A 15,435-nucleotide genomic window follows, 5' to 3' on the forward strand; every position below is an offset into this window, starting at 1 on the left:
GTCAGTTTTAAAAAGGAGTCCCTCAAGCAGGCGGAGTGCAAAATCCAAATGAAGAGTGAAAAGTTAAAAGGAAAAAAAAATGCAGATCACAGCATACTCACTTTGGAGCTGAGCCACTACCTTCAATGAAATTAGTGCAGAGCGTGCCTTAAGTTTTCTGAATTTTGCAGGCTAAGCAGCTGCGGGGGAGGTGGCACAAAGCAAAGGGAAGCGAAGGAATATGTAAAGAAAGCAGTAGCCACCCCACCCCCCCGCATTGACAATTTGGTTTCCTCCCGGCCCATCAAACGACGCCAGAGCAATCTCTAAAAATAAGGGGGGAGGGGGGTTTCGCTCGTTCAAAGGACCGGGCGTCTCACTGTATGGAGCGAGCGTGTCAAAAGGGCTTTGCTCGCTGCAAGAGTTTGTTCCCGCGGCTTGCTTGCTCCGGAGAGGGACCAACCCGCCACTTCGCTCGCAGGTGGCTTGGGAGAAGGGGAGGTGGTAGCAGCAACAGCGCGGCGGGGAGAGGTGGGGGCGAGGCTCTGGTCCCTCCTAAAGGATGCGGGGGGGACGGGAATTTGGAAGGTATAATGATTGCCATCCTGCAGCATTTCCCTGTGTCATGGCTCCGGTATCCTAGCAACTGCAGCGAGTCGGGCCGGCAGCAGCAACAGCAGCCGCTTTCAGACGGAGCCATTGAGGAGCAAGAGTCGCAGCAGCCTGGAAGCAGCCGCCGCAGCTCCGCGGGGCAGGAGACGCCGTCCGCCTCGAGCGGCCGCCGCAATCGCAACCCCTAACAAAAGCCTCCGGGGAAGGCGGAGGGGGAGGGGAGGAGCGGCTGGAGCGGAGGGGCGACCCCGAAATCCGGAGCGCCAGGCAGGATGCGGGCTGGAGCGGCGGGCGACGCACTTTGCAGAAACTCCTTCTGCTCGCCGCGCCCGGCGGCCGCGGATGCGACGAGGCTGAGCCGAGCGAGAGCTTCGCTGCTCTGACGGGGATGGCTCCGAGTCGACGGGGGGCGGGCTGGAGGGGCCGCGGGGTCTTCGGCTCCCACCTGCCGGGCTGCAAAGTTTCTCTCGGATTTCTCGCTGGGCTCCGAGGAACTTGCCTGCAGTTCTGACCTCCCCTCTCCCGCCCCCCGATTTTCCCCGGTAAGAGACCAGACGGAGCTTGTGCGTTTGTTAAATGCTGCCATTTTGAACCAGAAACTCACCCGGGGATTCTGCGGCTTCCCCCTTCCCCCCTCCCAATCCCGCGCCCCCGGTCCGCTACCGAAGCGGGGCTGGGAGGCCATCCCGCCTGGGCCACCATGATGGGTGGCTGTCGTGGCGGCTTCTCTCTTCTTGGGGGCACCAAAAGGGGAAATGGCACCGTAGAGAAATCGCCTTCGGGAGCTTCTAAATTGAGGGGACAGACGAGTTGAGACGATCTCCGGTTAATGGGCGCCTGGCAGATGGAAAGTGCCTGTAAATGGATGTCTCTTCGGCGGGAAGTTTTGTTCTGGAAACTCGGAACGAGGCGCCGGGCTCCCTTTTAACCGACCCCATGGCGAAAGCGAAAATCTTCCGCATGGCCACCTTTAGCCCCCCAGGCTATCCGTCATGCCGGGAATCTTCTTAGCTTCATCTTTCGCAAATCGCCCTCCAGAGGCACAGGCCACTTGGCTAATTACATTATGTAGGACAGCAGAGCAGCAGGTATGACAGCCATAATGTTTTATTAGGCTCTCTCCCTGCAGGCACGTTTCGACTTGCAGCAGCCAGGAAACTAACTCTCTCCCAAGAACAAGCTGCTCTTTTGGGAAGGCTGGATTAAATTATATCCAGACGGACTTGGAAGGTGGCTTCCCACCCAACCACCTCCCGGTTTGGTTTTCTTTTCTACTCATTCATCCATCCATTGGGAAAGGCAAAGAAAAGTAGCCGGGAGTGGGCTTCTAGCTTGCATGTACTCTGGTAGACCTTTTAGACTTGAAACGCTGCTGAAATCCTGGAAAACGGCATGAAACACCCTCTGGAATTGCTTTGGTTATGTAGCAGGGTAATGATATACCTATTCGTTGATGTCGCTTACTTTGATATATCTCTGCATGTTCCCCAAGACCCGGGTCCATCTAGAATTAAGAGTATTTCATCACATGATATTAATGAAGAGTAGGTGGGCTTCCTTTTGAGGAATTCTACCTGTGACTCTTTTACTTTCCATATTAGTTAACACTGATCCTGCCTATATGTATCCTAAAGTGTTTCCCCCCCCCCCCATATTAAAAGCTTAATCTTTGGGTTCTGTGTGTGTGAAATAAAATCTTATTTTAATATACAATAAAAGAGGAAGCAAGTGATCATATTGGTTGATTAATTACTTGAGGTATATTGTCAGAATCAGGATTTTTTTTGGGGGGGCATGGCATTTAATCAAACATTGTTGAATCTGGGGATTTTCAGGAAATGTGGAGATTTAGCTGATGAAGGAAATAAGCTTACCTAGGATGCCGATTTCTTTTTTGTTTTCAAGGCAAAAGATTTAACTTTATGCGACATGTTGAAATGATTGCTGTTACGTTTCATTCTTATAATGTATTTCATTCCCTCTGGGAAAAGCAAGGAATGACCTTTAATTAATATTTTCAGACAACTCTGAACAGTTTGTGAAGAACTGCATAATTCAGTTGTCTGAATAACTGATTATAAAACCACATGCAGTGATATAAACAAAATCTTGCATATTATTTCAAGCTGCTTTTCAACAGCTTTTTGTTCCCCGGGTTTTTCAAAATAGTGTCTTTTCTTAAAAAAAAAACAGGTTTAGTATTGTGTATCTCTATTGCCACTGCATTCTTTCATCGATAGGCTGCAAATTCACTGATGTTACATAACCAGTTACCTTGAACATCTTACGTGATTCCAAATCAGGCATATGTCCAGAGAATATATTCATCCCCTAAATTTAAAAAAATAGTATTATATAGAAAATAAAGATTGATATGACTTGCTTAAAACAAAGTTTTGATATTAAAATCCAACTATTTCTTTAGTATAACAACAGTAAAATAGAAAGTCTAACTTAAATAAAACCCCTATATTGTTCAAGACAGTATATAATATACATAATGCTAATGACCCAATACCCACCAGTTTCATTTCCAACATTTTCTAATTTAATTTCTTTTCCTTTGCAAGATAGATGACCATTACTAAGCTTCTTTTGCAATCTAATCTTTTGGCCTCATTCAAAAACAATAGTCTGAAACCAGGAAACAGCTTATTAGTTGATCTAATCTCCATAAGAAGGTACACATTCATAGTAAAAGAACAGGAAATATTAAATGCAAGCAGGAACACAAGGTGTGATGAAGGCTTCATCAAGCTTTTTTTATCCTTTTAAGACAATGCAAAATGTTTAAATATTGGTTATTTTGATATAGAAAAAGCCAAAACTGCAACATAAAGAACTTTAAAGGGAGGGTATAAACTGCAATTGGCAGATATAAAGTTGATTTTGAAGTATTTTTTATAGAATAGTTGAAATTAATCTTTAATTGGTTGACCTTCCCACAGATCTTTCATTTTTTGCCCTCAGTTGCTAATTCAAAAGTATCATGCTCTTTTCCATCCAACTCACATTAATGCATGTAGGAATGTTAAATTATACTCCATGACTCTCTAATGTGAGCAGTTAATGAAAGGAAGGGTGGAAGAAATCAACTCTCTTATTCTGTTTTTATTCCTGATGTCCATGCATACAAATATAGCTTGCTGATGAATCAGTCAAAAGGCCATCTAAATCAGCCTTCAGTTCTAACAGGGTCAGTTATCTGGAAATTATGCAAGTAAAATATGAGCACAAATGCATCTCCAAGTTTGTGTGCCATGCCAGTTGGTATTTGGAGGCATGCTTTTTCTAGTACTGAATGTTAGTATCATGACTTCCATAAATATATTTGATATCCTTTCATTTACACACTTTGGTGACAATTTTCTATCTTGTGAATAATTCCATAGACCAGTTACTCCACAGTATTGAGATACATTAGGTGGTCATTAAATTATAGTACTATAAAAAGAGAAAGTTTTTTTTCCTTATGCACTACTTTTCAGCAGACATAATTTTGTCTTCATGGCTTTCCTTATTAGTTTATTTTATGAAACTAAAAGCTCCTTGTTTTGTTTGTATTTTTCTGACTTTCTAATTCTATCTCTGTCATGATGTGCAGTGGAGATTTGAATACATGCATTGCAACATTGTTTGTGTCTTAATCCTTTCATAATTATCAGGTCAGGAAATATTTACCTTGGCAGATTTCCTTTTTCATTCTTTTAATGTTCAAACGGAATGACAATCATTTTAACAAACTAAATCTTTTTCCCTCCTCCTGCTTACACGAGGGTGGGCCACGATTTTTATTCCTCATGGGATCTTTGCCAGAACAAAAGTAAAATGGGTGTAGTGTGTAGCAAAAAAACCCTAACCCAATAAAATTTGGGGTCAAAAGAAGATATCTCAAGATGCTTAACCAAGTTTTCAATAAATGCTACCATAGCATTTATTCATATGAAGTAGAAACCTAGTCTCCAGACCAGTTTGTAACATACATCCAGTTGTGAAGATTTGAGACAGAGTTAAGGAAGTTTCCAAGTACTCACTAGCCATAGTGAACCAGAAAGATTGAGCAGAAGTCAGTTTAGAGATTCTATGAAATGGGTAGACTTATATTTACAGTAGAGGACCCTTAAGGGATTTGAATGTTCCAGTTTCACTCAAGGATAGATATACAAAGGAAAAATTTTATGCAGCATGGGGGAAAAATATGAGCTACAGTTTAGAATAAAGCTGTGAAATTAGCTTACCTCTTCAACCATCCATGCCTGTTACAGCCTTCTACAATCCACGTTATGTTTACCTCCTTTGCATACAAATGCATTGTTTCAGTAGTTTGAATTACTCACATGTTTTGAATTACTCATATGCTACTCATAGGGTCAAATTTTCTACTTGTAGCCTCCAAGAATAGTCTTAACATACATGTCAACATACATATACATTATTGTATTCATTGATGTGAAAATGGCTTCAATTTTTCAGATTATATGAAGTATGATACATTATCACCAACTGCTTTTATTTAGCCCAAAGCCATAGTAAACATGGTGAAATCTTGAGAAAGTTACCCATCCTTGGAGCTAACAAAGAGAGTATGCTCCTTCCTCTACTTATGCAATTTAAGGCCTGGCATTCAGCTAGGGACATCATTACTAAGAGCATCTATAACTAGATATTTTTGCTCATAATAAAAATTTCTAGGGGTGTGATGAAACTGGCTTTGTGAAAGAATTTAGTCACTAATAATTTCTACAACAGCATCTCTTTGAACTTTATCTAATCAGAACCAAGTGTGAACAAAAATGTCACTTAGTGCTTTCACATCATTTTCCCAAGTGTGTTTTTTTAATAAGAAATGCTCCTTAAGATGCAGTTCCATTGCAAGAGACAGTGCATATAATTAAAATTAAGTTTCATTAAAAATTGAGGTGTGAATATACTTTTTCATCATTAGTATACCTAAATAGCATAATAGGAAACATTAAGGTAGAATTGTTACATGATGACCAGAAGGAAAGAGAATCAGATGGGATTATCAATAAATCTGAAATGTTGAGAAATTAACATACTTGGAGGCTTGGGATGTACACATGACAGATGTAAAATTGGGTTAGAGTCAGAGCATGGTGTCATGCATGAATTTCAGGGGAGGGGGGGAATCCTGATCCTAGGATAGTTTATTTACCAATGTAATTCATGTCAGTTATAAGCTGTCTGTCTATGTGATTTAGGTAGTATTTAATTTGTTAAACCCTCAAAAGAAAAATGAAACAAGTCAGCCAAATCATAATACTATACTGTAGTCCCTAAATCTGATACCAAAACATAGAACAATAACATAAACTCCATCTATAAACAATATAGACTTCCTAACTAAGGTAGTTGTCAACTATCATGAGGAAAAGATTATGCCTGGTCACCAATAAAATGTCTACCAATAAAGGAGTTACCAATAAAACAGTCTCTATCTAATCCCTGTAAATCAAGCAGTCAGTGGAGGTAGACCTAGCAGTAAGACCACTGGAGCTGATTGATGTAGCAATATGAAAGAGGCAATCCTTCAGTCTTAAAAAATCAATAGTACCATTTTAATTGGGCTGAGAAATTAAGTTGATTTGGATGGTTGTTGTCCACTCACTAAGCCACAACAGTTTGTTGGCTTCAGAACTTTATAGTTGCTAAAGATTTGTGAACAATCTTTAAAGAGAGTCCTACCTGAGGAGTACAATGATTACAGTAGAGGATTGGATTGTAAAATGGACAGAGCTTGCAGAAATTGCAAAGCTGATCTGTTTGGGGGAGAGGGACAATAAAAACTTTTTAAGACTGGAAGACTTAAATGGTTACTGAAAGAAGAAAAGGCTTGGCCAATGATTTATAGATTTGGGGATTAGAAAGGGCTAAAGAGGGAGGGGAAAAGAGTAAGATGGTGATTACTCAATTGAAGGAAGAGCAGAATTGAAAATTTTGTTTTATTTTTTATCATTTTTCTATTTTCCCCTTTTTCTTCCATTTCTGTTGTATTATAAAATTTGAATATTTTTTTTTAAATGAAAGAATACAGAGATTACAAAAGTCTACAGAAGCATAGCCGTTTTGATAGAAAAGTTCTTTAGATCTAATATAATCTATAGATAGAAAGAATATAATCGGGTTCCGGAGTGCAAGCGGTGTGCAAAGTTGTTCTTATGTAGTAGTAAAGCATGTACAGACCTCTATGCAAAACAGTAAAATCCCAAACTATTAAATCTGCATCTTCTTTTGTGTCTATTTCAGCTTGTTCTCTCCAGAACAAATTCCAAGCCTTGATTTATTGGAATTCATATCCATAGAAGAAAATGTTCTAGCACTTCATCTGATGCTACATTATTGTAAACAAAAAGAAAAGGAAGCTTCTCAGTTGATCCAGCAGTAGATGATGATGATGATGATGATGATGATGATAATGATCATCCACAGGCAGCATAGCTAATACCATGCGGTCAGCTTGGTGATACTAAAACCAATAGGTTATTGTAAAAGATTCTCTTCCTCTTGTCTAGGTAGTATCTCATGTTGTATCATAGGTATCACATGCTTCTTTACATGAGGTTGATTAGTCAATAGTGACTGAGTAGATTTAAGAAAGATTGCTTTAAAAGACATTATCGCTCATACGTTCTTTTACTCTATTTTGTCACAGGAGCCAATGCTGCTGTAGGGAACCTTTTCCTGGATAGCCAGCCATGATCGCCACTGGAGGCCTCTTGAGGATCTCAGCCAGAAAACAGGATCCCTTGCGGCCTCAGGGCCAAGTCTCCAAACACAAGCGCAAAGCAAAAAAAAAACTCAAGAATGATGTGGTGGTGGTGAAGGGCAAGCTCAAAATCTGCTCCTTCTCTGGCCTCATTGCTGTCTGTGGCATTCTAGTGCTCCTTGTGGGGATTGCCTTGGCTGTGGTTGGCTACTGGCCCAAACCCCTTTATAGGACAGGGGGCCTTGTCCACAGTCCATTATTGCAATCATATGGAAATGCCCCTGAAAGCCACACCAAGAACCACACACAAGAAACCAGAGAATCTTACCTAGAAGGCATCAATTCTTCTTTCTCTGGCAACCAGAAAGCACTTTCTCCATCTTTGCCTGCCCCCTCATCACCGTCAACAAATTTGCTTTTCCATCTTTTCTCTAGATATTTGCATTCAGACAAGCTCAAAGTGCTTGGGCCCCTCATCATGGGTATTGGCATCTTCCTGTTCATTTGTGCCAATGCAGTGCTGCATGAGAACCGTGACAAGAAGACTAAGGTTATCAATCTGAGGGACCTGTACTCCACTGTCATAGATGCACACAGTCTTCGGCCAAAGGATGGGGCTCCCTCTACTGTGACCTCGGTCCCAATAAATGGTTTTGTTAACTGTGTGCAATCTCGTGGGCTGGAGTTGAAACCTGGCAGTAGCTCAGGAGGAGAAACCTTAGGAGCCACTGCCATGCTTACCAAGAATATCTGGCACCCATCTGTGAGTGCACCCCTCTCCCCTCCTGACTTGGCTTCCTCACCTCGCTGCTTCCCCACTTCTAGACAAGAGCAAATACCCAGCTTGGCTGATGCCGTTTATAGCATCTATAAAGAAAGAGCTGCATTGGCCCAAAGCGCCCGTAACCCATCTTGTACCCCCACAGATAGTTGGGACCAGCACAGCACTGCCAGTTCCATTGTGGGCTCCTCACTGAGCACCTTCACATTGCTACCACTGGCTCAGGGGGAAATGGCTGATGGAGACTATGGTGACTGGCAGAGGCTGCTGGGTGAACGTGATGACCGAGAAATTCCTCGGGGAGAATTTGAACTTAGTCTAAAAGATCTCAGAAGCAGCTACCTAGACACAGCGCAAGAACTGACAGTGTTGCCCAGGATGAACAAGCGTAAAGTAGTGCTTCGACGCCAGAGCACAAGTTGCCTCCCTGATTCCAGGAGATCCCTGTTCCCTGAGCCCTCTCAGACATTGGGTAGTAGCACTGACCTTGACTCCAGTCTTTTAGCTAAAGCTTCATCTTCCAGCTACTCCAGATCCCTCGATTTGGGGGATTCTCATCTGCCTACACCATCTGTGGATCAGAAAGGTTCCCAGAGCACTCAGTGTGATCAGTACAGAAGCAATAAGGGCTACACTCCACTGGAGGAGTCGGGCACCTCCTTGGAGTCTGTTGCCAATACCCCAGCCCATAAAGCACCTGAAGACTGTGAAGTCAGCTCCAGTGAGGAAATTGGCTCCTCACAGAGCACTAGCAAGGAACAAACAGAGCAGCAGCCTTTGAAAATCCAGAGACAGTATACAAATAAAGAGAAACTTTTCATGATCTCCAGATCAGATGCCATTGTTGGCCTGGAAGATGCAGATCTGGAAAACATTGGCGTTTAAAAGTTGAAATAAATTGGAGACAAACATCTAAGCAACTTGTAATCCTTCTGCCCCTTGTGGATCTAGGAAATGGGCCAACATCCAAAGAGCTGAAGTAGGTTTTCCTTGAATTGCATCAATCAATTCTTATAAAAGTCTTCAGGAGAAGCACCTAACAGGTGTTTGTTTGCATTGTAAGCCTCTTTTCTTTTCAAGCCAAATTGTAGTCCACAATGACTGTTCAGTAAATTCAATGGAATAACAGGAATAGAATGTTTGACAATAATTGTGCACTTTACTGATTTTTTAAAATTCTATTTGCCCATTTTCTTTCTATCTGTTTTTGCTATGGCATACCTGCACACCCTTTCCCCATCTTTAGATAAAGGTGGTTTTCAAGCCAGCAAAATGCATCTCTCTTGTAATGTTTTGTTAGTACGGAGCACTGTTTTCAAAAGATTACCAGTAACAGCTGAATACTAGGCAAAAGATGGCAGGTAAAAACCTGCACTGTTTTTATTTCTGTAATAGTATTATCAGAAGAAAAAAGGGGTAGCACTGTGGTCAGCTGAACAACCAGATTCCTAAATTCAAATAATGAGTACTTTATTGAATATTATTGCACATGTATCAATTAACAGCATTAATAATTATTTTTAAATAAAATATGTTTACAATGACAAAACATATTTAGATAGCATTTAATTCTTCTGTAAATGCTTACAAAAGAAGCCAAATTTTGTTTTCAGTATAAGAATTAGAGATTTTCTTAATCTTCATGGTGGAACAGAATATATCCTTAAGTATTTACTCAGTCATAGAAGCAAAGCAAAAGTGGAAAATCCTATTTTATGCATTACAGATCCCATAACTGGACTTTTAAAAATCTAAATGACCAGTAGACAGCATTAAATAAACTGTTCTGCAGTTATCAATTTCAACGCTTTGTTCAGATTTTTATAGCCCAATCATATTTTAAATATTTTTCATGTTTCACTATTGAAGAATCTGAAAATTAAAGCAAATCTGTTTCTTAAAACTATAGGAAATATTAATTTCCTTATGGGCTAGCTTAATATATTGTAAAATTGAGTATAAAATATCTTAATCTAATTATGGGCTCAACCTCCCGTGAGAATAAGAGCAAATACATCGCTTTTGTATACCATAATTGCCCCACATTTCACAATATTTGTAACTTCCACATAATAATACTAACCAAACATTGATCCATAATGAGAAGATTTTGGATATAATTTTGTTTACTGCCGATAGATTGCTTTTACAATAGCTTTCACTTATTTCAGCTAATTTCAGCATCACCATGAAACCTGCTGCTATCCAAATGACTGTCAGTCATCGTTAATAGCTTAATTTGATCGGCCACTGCCAACAGATAAATGTTGTACTACGCTGTGAGTCAACCAGTATCAATCAGAACAAGATGAGTCAGTGCCATTGTAGTAATTATAAGGTATGATGCAATGTGGTCTATAGCTCTATAAACTTTAAATTTGACTTCTGAGTGTGTAGAAGTACAAAAGTAGAAGCTGTATGCGTATCATAACCCTATCTGCAATTTAAAGCAGATGCCTCTTTTTCTGGGATCCTATTCTTCTTCCTGGGATCTGTTGCCCCATAATCCTAGGAAAAGAGGCAGCTGCTTTAAAGAGTTGCAACACATGATAGCTTTGAATTTCCACATGTTCCAAATCACTATTTCAGAATCAAATCCAAAGCACTGCAAATCTTTAATAATGTACTAATAAAGAACTGTATGATCTTCATCTGAATCAGTACAAACAAATATATCTCATTTAATATCCAAAATAGTGCAGTTGAGAAGTATCACATACCAGTCTTGGTTGTACTTTTGTCTGGATTGAAGTATTCCCAACTGCAATTTGCAGTGCATTATGTTCCATTTAATCTAGCCATCATTTCTTCACCCCATCATCAGTTTTGCAGGAGGAAGCTCTTTAAACACTTTCTATATTTCTTTCACTCTGGAATGGTAGTGAAGTAGAGCAAGTGATACATTTTGTTTTTAAAATTCTAAAGTGGGATGATGTGAGATATATATGTGCCTGCCTGAATTCTGACATGATTATAGCTTTAGATTTCAAATGGAAATTTCCCAGCATGTATTGAAAGATTATGTTATTGACATCTAAACAGTATGCATTATCTATATCATTATTCTGGTTGCTGACAACAATATAACATGTTAGAAAATTTCCAGTAGGAAAAAAACACTTCGTTTTTATAGATCTCCATTCAGAAAACCTCATATTCACCAGGTTCAATTTATCTTAGGCGTTACCCCACATAATAAAGTTGGGCAAAGCCTAATAATTGTTTAATTATGTAATTCATATTTTGTAAAATATCCATTCCTGATAATTGGTCCATAAATGTGAAGTTTTGCTGTAATGTCAACTTCAATTTCACAAGATTTACAAACTCTTATATTTTTTGAAGTGGTGCCAGAATTAACATCTAAAGGATCTATCTTAGGTCTCCAGCAATCAATACCTGCATCTTTTGAGATCCTGTAGCAACTATTTCAAATGTCAGAATTTGTGACAATACTGTTTTCAATTCCATTCCCACTTCTTAAGTGTTGGTTTATTCAAAAAAAGAGGGTGAAGATTGATTGTACCTTACATTTCTAAATTGGCTTTTCTATTTATAATGAGTATTAATTTTGTAATTCATGTACAGCTGCATTGGCTGAACATATATTATAGCAGTTCAGCTCTTATCTTTGGCAAGGTATAAGAATTTCATTTTGATAGGAACCACTATTGAAGTCTATTCTGGATTTCTTAATAATTTGTCTGAGAGCAGAGCAACTGGATCTTGCAACCATTTTCATTTTGTAATAAGCCATTTTGAAGTGCTAAGAGAAATTAAAGGGGAACTAGATTTCATCATGGTTTGGAAAATCAAAAATCAAAACAATACGTAAAGCATGCTGGTTGATCCAAAGATATTTTGAACAAGTGTCCTTCAAGTCATGAATTAGCCCGAGTCCTAGAAGGAAATCTGGATCAAATCAGATCCAGAAGCAGCCATTCCAAGTGTCAGAATGTGACAATAGTTTTAATTTCCATTCGTACTTCCTTAAGTGTTGGTTTATTTTTTAAAAAAAGATGTAGGTTGGTTATACAGGACATTTTTAAATCGGCTTTTCTGTTTATAATGAGTATTAATTTTGTAAACTGTACAGTTGCATTGGCTGAACGTGCATTATAGCAGTATCTTTGACAGTGTATAAGAATCTCACTTTGACAGGAACCGCTATTGACGCCTATTGTGGATTTCTTAATCATTTGTCTGAGAGTAGAGCAACTGGATTTTGCACCCAAGATGCAGTTGCAATATCTTGCATGAAAATGAAGGGCAAGTTCAAATACATTCCTTTGGTTGTGTTAGAGGTAGCAATAGCAATAGCATTTAGACTTATATACCGCTTCACAGTGCTTTACAGCCCTCTCTAAGAGTCAGCATATTGTCCCCAACAATCTGGATCCTCTTATTACCGACCTTGGAAGGATGGAAGGCTGAGTCAACCCTGAGCCTGTGAGATTCGAACTGCCAAATTGCAATCAGCCGGCAGTCAGAAGTAGCCTGAAGTACTGCACTCTAACCATTGCGCCACCACGGCTCTGCAGTACTTTAGTGATGGTTCAACTCTGGGAGAAAAATAATTGAATAATCAAAGTTCCTTTAATAGTTTCTTCTTCGACTAAGGTATCATCTATCTGCATGCAGCTGACATGAGAATGACTTATATTTTCTTAATGAACTGGATTTTACAATAATTTCCTTTTAGTATTACCAAATATTAAATGAGACGCAATGGATCAATGCAACAATGTTTACTTATTAGGGTTGTGCAGCATTTCTGAAATGCAAAATAGAGTTCAAATATCCAGGAATGGACCTCTTTCTGTCTGCTGCTCCTAAAACCAACATGTCTTTTTTGGGATCTCTGTCTCTACATGATTCTTTTCTGGAAAAAGGCAAAGCTGTTTTTTAGGAACTGCAGATACGCTCTTTGTTCATATCCTGCACGCCTCTTTTGGCCTTTGAATCCCAAGCATTGGACAACTGAATAGTTATATCCATAGAAATTTAATGGCAATGAACCAGAAGTCTTTTGTCACTATAATTAAGTCATATGTCTAAAAATAAAAGCCGTACTGATGGATTGATTTAAAGATGAAAGCTGCCAAGAGAGTCACTGTGTGATTCAGCTCAAAGCTAAAGGATGTTTGTGTTTAAACAATAGCCAATATTCTTACAACAATTGAGCGCTCATATCCTATTTTCTCCAAAACGACTTTGCTTTTATGGGGAACTAGGGATTTCACCAATGTTGCACTATGATGCAGATAGTTCCATCTGTCTCAGGGAGCAATACTGTGTAATACCAGTATTATATTTTTTTTCTTTTTCTAAATAATGCTATAAAGAATATCACTTAAGGATCAAAGTTACCTGGTTCAACATGGAAGGGTACAATGCAGATACATTTACGCTGGTCTGAGAATGTGCGGTCTTTAAAAAGTACTTTGTTGAAGTACATGTTTTAGCTTTTCTCATTATTGAGCCTGATGGTGGGAGCAGGTGGATGTTGTTCAGCTGATGGGCCATATGTCTCCCTCCTTGCTCCGATATTTAGACAGAACATACTTAATCTACAAGGTCATAAATGCCACAGTGGTATAGCAAGGCACAAGTATTTCTCTGCCAGAGCAGACATATTTTCATGTCACAACATCATTTATTAGTAGCAATAGAAGTTAGAGTATGTGCTATAAGTGTAAATGCTGGTGGAATCCTCTGTCAATGACCAAATATGGGTTCATATTGTGGAGGAAATGTATAAATATTTATCCAAATGGCACCTTATGTGTTAAGCATTAAGCATAGTATGTGTCTTAAATCAGCTGCTCTTGTCTCCTTTCCTGGGCAATGTTAACTGTTAATGCCCAGCATACCTTACCCAAGGATGCTGATGGAAAAGCCAAAAACTACAGAACAGCAACATCTAGTACAGGGGTCTCCAACCTTGGCAACTTTAAGACTTGTGGACTTCAATTCCCAGAGTTCAATTCTGGGAGTTGAAGTCCACAAGTCTTAAAAGTTGCCAAGGTTGGAGACTCCTGATCTAGTAAGACACATACATCCCTCTCCTTGACGTACCCTATGAACCATTTCATGCATGTAGTAGCCATCCTGTGAATAGTAGTTAGGGCAGTAAAACATATAGCTAAAGAGTGGGTAACCATCAATCCAAAGTGCAGCTTCTGTTTGTTTAATTCCTAACTGGTGGGACCAAAAACTGTGCCAAGCTTTGTCACAAGTGGTCTTCTGCAAAAAAAGCTCTGTTTTTATGCCTTACTCTCAAGAAACATCAGCATTTAGTTTAAAATTTCTATTGCTGACTGTCAGATGCTCAAAGAAAGCCCCATTCTTTTACTCAGTGCAATTAAAGTGGTAGGAGAGATCAGGCTCAGAGATAGATGAGGTCCTATCAAATAATACTGCCTATTGTCCAATTTGAAATGTTTAACATCAAGTAGTTAAAATGCATTCATACGATGTTTCTTGTTTATTTTGTTTCTCTCTTTTTCTTTCTGAAACAAGCCCCTATCAGCTTGCAGATTCTTCATACATTACTTCTTGTTGGATATGTGAGAAGATCTACAGAACACAAGGAAAAAAATGGCCTCATTTATCTTGTACTAAGAAACAAATGGAGATCCAGTTTGGTATAATGGTTGAAGCACCAGGCTAGAAACCAGGAGACTTGAGTCCTAGCTGTACCTTAACTGGCCAGCTGGATGACCTTTGCTCAGTCATTCTCTCTCAGTCCAAGGAAGCAAGCAATGGCAAGTCACTTCTGAAAATCTTGCCAAGAAAACCACAAGGACTAGTCTAGCTGTCATCAAGACTCAAAATTGATTTGAAGGCACAAAAAAAGCATAGGATTTCGTACCACATTACTCTCATTCATTTTCCAAACAACATAGAGGGTAAAATAAATGATTAACCCTAACCCTTTTAAGTGTTTCCAGAAAAAAAGATGAAAAATTGAGAATATTTTTAATTACACAATTGCTTATATGTTAATAATGTATTTGATAATTACGCCTTTAAAATCATCAAATGTATGCAAGTAATACCAAATAAAAACAAGTCTTAGGCAAAAAAAAAATGCTCCCAACTTATTGTGTTTGCTAAAGAATGACAAAAGGCTGTATCTGTCCTTTTGAAACATAACTTCCAGCAAACAATGACTCAGAGCTTCTGCCTGAGGCCTGCAGATAATGCTCAAGCTAAAAATATCTGGGCAAGGTAGGCTCTGCAATCCTATGCTGACTCCGAAATAATGCCATTGAATTTAATGGGGTTGACTTGACAAGTATGAAATCAAATGATGAATTAAATATTTTTTATA

General features: G+C 39.3%; 1 protein-coding gene across 7 annotated transcripts; it reads left to right on the forward strand.

Annotated features, from left to right (window-relative positions):
* The first annotated feature begins 599 nt into the window (after positions 1-599).
* Positions 600-15,192, forward strand: TMEM200C (transmembrane protein 200C). 7 transcript variants are annotated; one of them, XR_015733343.1, is made up of 4 exons: positions 649-1,133; positions 7,265-9,078; positions 10,271-10,437; positions 14,622-15,192. XR_015733343.1 is itself a non-coding variant. In XM_034429514.3 (2 exons), the coding sequence occupies exon 2, from the start codon at positions 7,308-7,310 to the stop codon at positions 8,982-8,984; it is 1,677 nt and encodes a 558-aa protein (XP_034285405.2). In that variant the 5' UTR covers positions 600-1,133; positions 7,265-7,307; the 3' UTR covers positions 8,985-9,648. The 7 variants fall into 7 exon arrangements, 3 of the variants coding, with proteins under 3 accessions (XP_034285405.2, XP_034285406.2, XP_034285404.2); XR_015733344.1 differs by lacking the exon at positions 10,271-10,437 and having other exon boundaries at positions 630-1,133; positions 7,265-9,157; XR_015733346.1 differs by lacking the exon at positions 10,271-10,437 and having other exon boundaries at positions 646-1,679.
* The last annotated feature ends 243 nt before the right edge of the window (positions 15,193-15,435 follow it).

Source organism: Pantherophis guttatus, chromosome 3, assembly GCF_059756535.1.
Source record: "Pantherophis guttatus breed Tessera chromosome 3, ASM5975653v1, whole genome shotgun sequence".
Classification (NCBI taxonomy): Eukaryota; Metazoa; Chordata; class Lepidosauria; order Squamata; family Colubridae; genus Pantherophis; species Pantherophis guttatus.